The 10,804-nt window shown below is 34.1% G+C and overlaps 1 protein-coding gene across 2 annotated transcripts; it reads left to right on the top strand.

Moving 5' to 3' along the window:
- The first annotated feature begins 169 nt into the window (after positions 1-169).
- LOC110465689 (keratin-associated protein 5-1-like) lies at positions 170-4,682 on the top strand. 2 transcript variants are annotated; one of them, XM_021521671.1, is made up of 8 exons: positions 170-321; positions 1,234-1,335; positions 1,504-1,647; positions 2,130-2,243; positions 2,547-2,654; positions 2,996-3,115; positions 3,879-3,992; positions 4,345-4,682. In XM_021521671.1, exons 3-8 carry the CDS (start codon positions 1,632-1,634, stop codon positions 4,419-4,421), a joined length of 549 nt encoding a protein of 182 aa, XP_021377346.1. In that variant the 5' UTR covers positions 170-321; positions 1,234-1,335; positions 1,504-1,631; the 3' UTR covers positions 4,422-4,682. The 2 variants fall into 2 exon arrangements, with proteins under 2 accessions (XP_021377346.1, XP_021377345.1); XM_021521670.1 differs by having other exon boundaries at positions 209-321; positions 1,504-1,629.
- The last annotated feature ends 6,122 nt before the right edge of the window (positions 4,683-10,804 follow it).

Raw genomic sequence — 10,804 nt, 5'->3', positions numbered from 1 at the left:
GGTATTTACAATTGAGGCTAACACTGAAACGGTTATTATTTATTCTGTTATTTTATTTGAAAAAAAGGAGAGAAAAAAATAGGAAAAAAATGTACAAATGGTTCGTTAATCTATGTAGTGAATTCAATCCAGCATTTTTTGATTAGGTGTGATAAGAAATCAATAGCTACATAGAGAACATTTATAATGTAGGAACATATATTCGAATCCTTACATCCACAGCCTGTGCCAAGTGTCCAAGGGGTAAGTGCTGCTGCACTGCTGCGGATTGCCGTACCACTGGCTGTAGATGTCCCGGATGTAAGGTGAATTGTGCATGTGGTAAGTAACTAAACGGTATTTTGCATGACTATTGGAGCTGGTGTGACCTTATCTAACTTTCCCTAGAAATACATCATCGTCTTAGAATCTACATAGAAATAGACTTTCCTTGATAGACCCCGCTGATATGTTTGTTTTCTGTTTGATGACATGGGTTTTCAGTTATTACTTTGGTGGCTATGTTGCACCAAGTAGTTGATAGTGTAAATGGCTTCCTATTTGATGTTTTGTTTTCTCTTAAAACATATATATCTATCTGATGCTACAATATTCCAGAATACTTTATCAAATTTTGCTGCTATTCTGTCTAATACTGGAGATTTCTGCCAGATTCTTGCAGCCTCCAATTTATCCTACTGTGTCATACTTTTCCATCTTTTAAGTTCTTTAACCTTGTTTCTTCAAAGGCAACGCTCAAGTCTGTATTCTGTTGTAGCACGGACTTTTAGATAGTGGTTGTAGACATCCCTATTTTTCTATATCGATTTTCCCGTTTAACTACAAACCACAGAGATTTTGTTCTATCTCAATATATCTCCAAAATTCACATTTGTGAGAAACTTTTGAAATAAGTTATTCAAGATTTCCTAAATAATAATAAAGATGTCGTCAAATATACTGTAACTTACAGTTTAAGAGTTCATTTTCCAATGCTTTCTCATCAATCCTATTTCTGCATATCATCAATATTATTGATATTCCCTATTGATAGTTCTTTGTGAATGGACCAAAGTTAATTATAAAACCTCAATACACAACTGATTATATGGATGATTCATCCGCGTATGAAATTCAATCCCAATTTACTAAATTTCAGAAAATGAGGTTTCAAAATGTCCAAAATGTCTTTTTATAATGTAAGGTTACCAGAAGTCATATATTCTCATTAATTCATATTTCTCAATGCCACAGTCTGTGCCAAGTGTTCAGGGTGTAGGTCTTGCTGTGCTGAATCGGACTGCTGTTCCTCTGGCTGTAGATGCTCCGGATGTAAGGTCAACTGCGCATGCTGCCGTAAGTTGTAGAAAAACTCAAATCTAAAATTCATCCGTTGACCCAAACTGAGGTATATTTTTTAATTATCATATTAAAACAGGATCAGGAACGAGTTGTGTTGATATAAATAAATGAATCTACAGCTGATCTATATATGTTAATGGTGTCATTGTATTTGTAATTAAGCGGCAAAGAGTGCGACCTGTCCTGATGGAATTTGTAAGATTGGGCTCGCTTGTGGATGTGGCGATTCCTGTAGATGCAGTGACGCATGCCCGTGCTCTACCTGTAAGGCAGGAGGGGAATGTGCAGGTATGATGTTTAAAAATGGTAAGATGTAATCCAAGCTTCCAAAGAGGAAGGTTAAGAACATCACGTTTAATCCATGGTAAAATTTTCTACATTAAAGAAGTGTGTTGGTAGATTGAATCATAACCACTTGCTTTAGCTGGTTCAGTATCGATGATTGGTGTGGGATGTTGTGAGCTACTCCATGTCATATAGAGTAATTTGTATACTCATTCCCACCACGTGATATGCTAACATTGGTTTTTAGTCATCTGTCCCTTTTTAGAGTCAGACTTTCAAACTATGTGTTCTATGATATTATTTTATTTACCTTTAGATGGTAGGTGCGTTGCGATGTTGTCAGCTTTTTTTTTCTTCCTTATTCCTTTTTTTTCAAATCCTTTTAATTGAAAAACAAATCAGAAATTGATAAGAAAACAATGTGCTTACAGCTTGTATCACAAGGAAACCTTGCTACATTACAAAAAAACAAGAATTCTAAGTTCTAATCTTCTTTGTGTCAGGTGCAAACCTCGTGTGTTCCATGAAGTGCCAGTCAGGGAAATGTTGTGGAACTAGGACCTGCTCCTGCAACTGCAAGTCTGCATGCTCAAAGTGCAGATGCGATTGCGCATCTGGTAAGTGCTTTATCTTTAGTTGTCTAAACATGTTATGCATGAATATTGGAGCTTATGTGATCTATTTACTTTCAGCTTGTAAATGTAAAAATAAACACACAAAAAACCGATTTAGACGATTGTTCATCTCAGTATTGAATATACTTCCAATTAGCGTTATCGATCAATGGAATTTTTAGATATCGATTAAATAGGCTTAATTCCCTCTGTAAAATTAGTATTATTAGCAATCAAATACAGAAACAAAACTTGTCATAAAACAAGCGGATGAATTATATTGGCATTGATTTCCACACCCTACAGCATCATGCTGCGCCAAGTGTACGAGTGGTAGTTGTGGCTGTGCTGGTGCGACCTGCTGTAACACCAACTGTAGATGCTCTGGATGTAAGGTCAACTGCGCATGCTTCGGTAAATGTCATTTGTTAAACAAACTCGAAGACATCAATTCAGTTTAAAACGTTTAAAATTGAAATGCTAGCAGCAGAATAAATATTATCAATCATCTTACAAGATATATTTTATCCTTTGCCCGAGTTTGCCATGTTGTAAGGGTGAAGTACTGCATTGTTTGAGTTCCTTTTCAATGTAACCCTATATGTAATGATAACGCATATAAATGTATTACAATCATCATACTAACTTACACTAGCATATAAACACAGAAATGGAAAACGAATTATTTGGTTTCAATCATTGAATGTACCGTTTAGTGAAATATATTCATGATGTACGTTATTTTTCTTAATAAGAGGCAAAGAATGCGACCTGTCCTGACGGAATTTGTCAGATAGGGCGCGCGTGCGGATGCGGTTGCAAGTGCAGTGATGCATGCCAGTGTTCTAACTGTAAGGCCGGATGCAAATGTGGAGGTAATGAGTGTTTCACATTGTTATTTCATCGCAGTATCCAAACAGAATAGTTATAACCAACATGCTTGATACATATTTAAGGTGTCTATATTTCAATTAGTATCAATATTTGGCTACAAATTGATCGATGGTCATCTGTTTTTTGTGCAACTATTTTCCGTCAGTACCTTGTTAAACTATAATAGGTTGGAGACAGTTTTAACATTCATACTTGCTGTTAATAAAAGTAGAAGCGCCACTATGAAGTATGTTAGATTGTTTGAAATATAATGGATATTTATTTTAAAAGTAGAGGCACTACTTGAAAGGTGTGTGCAGTAAGCTAAATTCATTACTAACTGCTTTCGTTAAGCAGTACGCGCGGCAAATTTTGATAATTGAGATATTATATGATGGAAGCAAGGGGAGGGGCAGGATGGAGGGGGTTAAATCAGTATTGCTTGTTTAAGCAGGTTCGTGATTGTTTAAGACCAAGCTGATGAATGACGGATAATTATTTTAAATGATTAGATAGAATGTCGTAGTCAGGGTTGTGTTAGGTGCATTTGTTTGTTGGTTGAAAATTGGGTTGAAGCTTTGACTGTTTAATTCTATTTCCATTGGTACGGTTCAGGAATAAATATGAAAACTTGTATATACATTCTGCATTGACCGTTGCTTTATTACATATACACACGATAATACTAAACTGACTGAGATAGGGGTGATACATACATCAAACCTTACCTTGTGCTTCTGTTCAATGTTACGTCTTTTCTGTCAGGCACCAACTTCGTCTGTTCCGTAGAATGCATATCAGGACAATGTTGCGGAACCGCAGACTGCCAGTGTGATGGGAAGTGTGCATGCCCAAAGTGCAGGTGTAACTGCGCATCTGGTAAGTATCTTAACTATTTTTTTGTAAATAGGCAAAAACAAGTTATGCAAGAATATATCTTTAAAAAAGATAGAAAATTTTATATAAGACATTTTATTTATAATAGAATAACAGTGAGTAAGCCATGGAAGTGTCCCCTATTGTTATGTCAAATATTGAAGCTGTAGCAACCTTATTTAGAGTAGACATTGATTAGAGTCGTCTCGTATATATACATATGTCTATATGTAATTTTTATTATGTATTGTTTGTTAAACATATGCTGTTTAAGTCTAGCAGATGAAATCAAAGATTAATCAAAAAGTCATACTGGAAATACTGAACACATTCATGCCCATATCTGACATTTCAGAGGCATGCTCGTGCGATGCAGGCTGTACTGGACCAAGCACCTGCAAGTGTGCTCCTGATTGCACCTGTAAGCAGTAAGCGGTGACATCATGAGAAAATCCACAAACTATATTTAATGGACCGTAACACTGTTAGCGGAACTTTGTAACAAACGCTTTTATTTTAACTAATTATTGAAATAAATTTATTTGTGATTGTGAAAGACATTCTTAACTATCAACTGGTGACTTTAATATGGAGTAATCATTACTAATTTACCTTTTTATTCAGTTATTGTATGTTTTTCGTGGAGCTTTGTTTGATTCACTACTAATGAAAATAAATCATGGTATAAACTTTTATATTCCGTTTCTGTTATTCATTTGTATTCTGTTTTGGTAAATCATTTGTAACTCGAGATTACATATGGTATTCGCATCCCTTAATATAATATTTAGTTGTGTCACATTTAATACCACTGGAATACTACAGCACACACACCATAATTCACACTCCAGTCAAAACGAGTATCCATTCAGGCAGCTTTGTTTGAGTTACAGGAATGAGTAAGGATCAAATGCCTTACTCAAGGACTAAACTACATCCATCAAGGGGTGGAATCCAAACCTACGTCCTGGTGGCCAATATAACGGCCTACTAATACAGGTGTTATACAGGGTGATTCTAAAAAAGAAAGAAATATGATGACATATGATAGTTGTATTCCTGGTGGAGACATGGACATTAGTAAGCTGCAATACCGGGGTTTGACTGCCTCCAAATATAGTGCTATACTGAGAGCCCAACTACTCAGAATTAATGTTCATCAGATCATCAAAAATTGCACAATAGTTATCTTTCTTATAATTCATTGTTTATTCATAAATTATATATTATTATTTAAACTTTCCTATTTATTTGTATATATTTTATTGATATCAGAAATTGAATACACCTATTATTCATTATATATATTCATGTAGAGAAGAACGCCTGCTTTTAAATGTTTATATATTGATTGTATGGCCTTAGATATATATACATAACGGCCTACTAATACAGGTGTTATACAGGGTGATTCTAAATCAGAAAGAAACATATGATAAGCTGATAATTAAGATACCATCTATAGTTGTATTCCTGGTGGAGACGTGGACATTAGTAAGCTGCAATACCGGGGTTTGTCTCCTTCCAAAGGTATGGGCTAGTTGATTGTAGTAATTGGTTCGACTTCTAGCGAGACATGTACTAGTATCCCGTAACACAAGCGCAATATAAATTATCTAGAATGTTACACAAGATTCCTGTATGTCAGTCCAGGTAATACACAGGATGTCACATTTTTGTTGAGGTAAGCCTAGAGGCTGATTTTGCTAGGTGACCAACACACGTTATCTAAAATCTAATGCTATACTGAGAGCCCATTTACTCAAAATTAATGTTCATCAGATCAACAAAAATTGCATAATAATTATGTATCTTATAATTCATTGTTTATTCATAAATGAAACCTAATTTTATTATTTAAACTTTCCTATTCATTGATATATTTTTTAGTGATATCAGAAAATGAATATACCTTTTATTCATTACATACATTCATGTAGAGAAGAACGCCTGCTTTTAAATGTTATATGTTAATTGTATTGCCTTAGATATATATACATATTTCTTAATAGGAAGCGTGGGCAAATACCATAGGAAGATTTTTTTTCTGTAGGATACGCTTATTTTAAGGAAGAGTCATTATTTAGGTATAAATCGTTCTGAAGATTGATTCTGACAAAATATAGGATTTTACAATAATTTTGTAATTAGTCATGTTATGAAATATGTTTTCATTGCAATTTTATAATTTATAACTCAACAACGTTTCTAAAAAAACATTGTGCGGTTGCTTTTTCAAATGGCAATCTTGATTACACTCGAACTGTTTAACTGAACTTGAAATAACAACATCAGTGTGAATAAACGTTCCTTAATTAGATTGTTAAAACCTTAGTTATGTCCTCAACACGCTATCTTCTACGCAATTGGTGGCATACAGGTTTTGAGTCTATGATTAAATATATATTTTTAGACATACGCAGAAGTCAGACAAGGCAGATACATGATTACGGGGGGTCGGGTAGTGGTGGTGGAGGGTGGGGTAGGTATTTCCTAGAGTAAAATATGTATTTTATTGTAGTGAATCAATAAATATTGTTTGGAGGTAGATAATATTTATGAGGGCAGATTATTGTTCAGTAAGAATTTTATGGGGATTGGTAGGTAATTTACTCCGACCGATAGGAATTAAAAGGGGTAGATGAGTATTTTTGTAATTTTTGTAATTGTAATTGATGTGGGAGGTAAGTACTAATCTAACAATTTAATTCCTACTGATCGGAATAAGTTACCTATCTACCCTCTTGAAACTATGTATCTTCATTTAAAAAAAAACTATTTCCCCCCATAAAATACTTGTAGACATAAATGCCAATTAACTCCAATAACACATCTATCAGTTGTAAATATAAATGTATCCAATCTACCCCTTCCTATCTATCTACCATAAATGTCTATCTACCTCCCATCAAATAACTATCCGTCCCCATAAAATTTCTATGAAACCCTAAAAGAATACTTACACACCCTCATTAAACACATTTTACCAAATGCAATATCTATTGACCCCATAAAATACTTATCTACATCATAAAATACCCATCTATCATGTACAGTGGTCGTGAAATTGCTAGCTACCTCTTTAAAATACTCATCTGCCTTAATTAAATACCTATCGACCATGTACAGTAGCCATTATCTACACCCCTTCCTCCCCATATATCACCTTCATATTATACAATAGTCGTTAAATACAAATCAACACATATTTAACAAGCCTTAGACTACCTATCTACAGCCAAAAATACATGTTATCATAAAATTTTTATTTTCTGAAAAGCAATTCCTATCTAACATTTAATGTGAACGTAAAATACATCTCAAGTAAATACTTACATGTATATCCCTCCATACCACATTTATCTGCCATCTGCTCTTTCTTCTATTACCTGTGCCCCACCCTAAACTCCACCCCTCTATTTTATGAATAAACTATTCATCCTGATACGTATTTAATGCATCAAATATTTTTAGCATTTTGTTGGAATAAACATGTTTAAAAGACATCTGGTTCTACTCCAGGCGATGGCTTGTATTAGTAACCCGTAGCGCCGGTTTCAATTCCAAACGTATTTACCTAGAAATGATCATATTTCGAGCATCATTCGACTTTCACGCGATCTCTGCTGGATACAAATATAACATTGTAACAGAACAATAATTACCGCAACAGGATGGGTGGTAGGTAATTGCATACAGGATAACATTTTAACGGACAGTTTTTAGAATGTTGCACATATTTGTAAACCGGAAAAAAGAAGAAAAAAAAAAGAGAAAAGTTTTAGTTGTAGGTAATACTTTTTTTAGGCGACTTGTATAAGGGCACGAAGGCTTTGGAGAACAAAACCTGACAATGCACAATATCATATGATAATCTAAAGGTGTGATAAGGCGTTCTTCTCTTATTTGGCTTTAATAAATTATTCGGTTATTTACACGCATCAATTGCTTACTGCACACAGTTTATTCCATATTTCTTTCACATGAGCAATGTACAAAAGCTGTTGCACAAAAATGACAGTTCAGTTATCAACTTTCTAACTATTTCTTAAGCCCACCATCATCATAATAGTTTGCATAATATTAGCATTTTAAGTCTGAAAAGGGGAAAAAAAACAAGATAGCCGCCAGCCAATCATCTTGGGTTTTGACAGTTCAAATCTGCTAGTCCTTCAGTAATCGTTTGTCATATTTCAAAAAAAAAAAAAAGACTTCTCCTTGGTCTATAGTTGTTTGTTTTTCTTTTTATGGCTGATCAGAAAAATAAGATGTTCATCAAGCAGCCATCTTGGATTTGACAGTTTAGTTATCGCTATTTCGTTTAGTTATCGCTATTTCTTATAAAGCAAATGACAGACATTTCCTAAATGTCATATGTAGAATTTCCTTGTGTATGTTAGTCCTTTCTTTTCGCTAGTTTTGCTTAATTTGTTTGATTCGGTTTTATTGAGTTTAACACCCTATAAACAGCTAAGTTTATTTAAGGACGTGTCTCTTTGTGTGTTGTGTATGCGTGCATGTGTGTATGTGTGCCTGAGACAGGGTATGTTTGTGTAATTGCCTCCCTGTGATAGCGCGGATCTGATGCCCACTTTAGAGTGCTATCTCACTGTAATAGCATGTCGAAGGCACCCAGCACAGTTTCAGCCGGTCACATTATACTGACAACGTTAGAACCAGTTGTTGCCAATCCCCTTCATGCTGAACGTGAAACGGGGAATAATAATTACCTTTTTAAGGACTTTGGAATGTCACGGCCTGGGGACAAAACCCCTTGCCTTTCTCACCTGGGCGAACGCTCAACATTAAAGCCAAAAGTGAGGTTTTGCCAAGTAAGGCGTTAGGAAATAAAAAGGTAGATAAAAATAGAAGGAAATATAAAGATTCCAAATGTTGCAATGGGTGCAGCAGATTTATTTTGGTCAGTTTTGTTTTAGAGGGCACATGAGCAAATCCCAATTCTGTAGACGGGGTGGGGTGGGGGTGGGGTTAGTTACCACATTAGTCGCCTATTACGATACAAACTGGTGTATTCTTTTCTCAAACCCCGACCTGCAGGGTTGGCAAAATTTGGTTATTACTATTTTATATAATGGGTCAAAAGACGACTTAACGTTGAAACGTCAATGTCAAATCCATTCATATAACGTTTTAATCAAAAGTTACCACATAATGCATTTTTTTACATTACTGTTGACAATACTTTCAATCCATTAGTTAAATTAAAAAAAAACGAAGAAAAAAAAAGAATTAATAACTCTAACATAGAGCATTAACCGTAAAAAATAATTCTCAGTTTTGATTTTTTTTAACCTTTTATTAATATACAAAAACAGAAAATAATGTAAATTATTTTATTGATACTGAAAAGTAACCCGATCACTAAGGAAGCATTCATAAATATATGTATAGGCAGACGGAAATATAGTATGTGTGAGTAGCATAACATTTCATTATTATTCATACTGATAATCACTTTATATTGTATAGGAATATGGGATAAAACATCGAATATATAACAGATACTGAAACATACAATTATTTCTATAATAATATGAGGAACTACGTCTTTTGTATGCCTTCACTTTGGTGTTTGCGTTGATCATAGGCATATTTCTTCCAGTTAAAGGTCATTAGCTGGTCAATTGGAGGAACTAGTGTATACCCTGTAAACAATGCTTATCACATCAGCCTAGAAACGTAACAACCTTGAATGTATCTTCAACATCTTCAACACAACCCTGGTATCTGGAGGCTGAATGTGTATTTCACTTAGTGATGAAAACATGTTCAATAGAGGTTACCGACAAAATGTCGTGTGCAAATTTCTGCCTTTGACCTTCTTAGTTTGACTGAAACCATAATAGTGTGTTGTCTGTGATTGCTGTTGCTATTCTTAATTTGGTCAATTACAAAACCGAAAACAATATCATAAATACTAAAAGCTGCTTACGTACTGACATTTTCATTTTCATTTTCACAAATGTAACATTATTTTACAAAAACAAACTCAAAACAATAATTTTCGGCGCATTTGTAACATACATCTGCTCATATATGTCTTATTGGTTGCGAAAGCTATTTATACGAACTCAAAATCAATTAAACTAGGGTAAAATATGAACAAAGGAAAGATTTAAATGGCGACCTTTGAAAACGTACAAGGAGAATTAGACCAGGAGTTCCTGAACGGTAAGCGTCTTCAGCTTTTTCGATGACACTCGTCATGTAAATCTAAGTCGAATCTAGGTAATGTCACGTCCTCGCATTGACAATTCCGGTAGTAACAACAAACATTAAGGCACTAAAATGAACATATTAAAAAACATTGACCTTCATATCACACAAAGAAATAACATATTTCCCTGCGAGATTCCGACGGCGACCATAGTTTTTATCAACCTCCAACTTTGGAAACTGTCATTATTTAGATTTTAATTTTAAAATCCTAAGTCAATAGGGAAACATTTAAACACATGATATGACATCAGAACGATAATTTCTTTTTAAATTTTAATTAGTATAAAAGAATAAGTCCATTAATATGCCTTCTCTTTGATTAATATACTGGTAAACGTGTCGAAAGGAATTTTTAAAGGTCGTAGCAAATTATTTTCATGTTGTCAGTGTCACCTATCCTAACCAAAAAAAAATTAAAAAAAATATAAGATAAAATAGTATATATAGTAAATGAATAACCCGGTTATTTTCAAAATTCTTGCATCATACTTGGAAAAGAATTCTTACGCTGTTATTGACCTGACTGGTGTTTTATTATTATTTAAATATTTTCTATTGTGTGTGTGTGTGTGTGG

Source organism: Mizuhopecten yessoensis, unplaced genomic scaffold, assembly GCF_002113885.1.
Source record: "Mizuhopecten yessoensis strain PY_sf001 unplaced genomic scaffold, ASM211388v2 scaffold11099, whole genome shotgun sequence".
Taxonomy (NCBI): Eukaryota; Metazoa; Mollusca; class Bivalvia; order Pectinida; family Pectinidae; genus Mizuhopecten; species Mizuhopecten yessoensis.
Note: the sequence above shows the minus strand (reverse complement) of the source record. Positions and strands in the feature narration are given on the sequence as shown.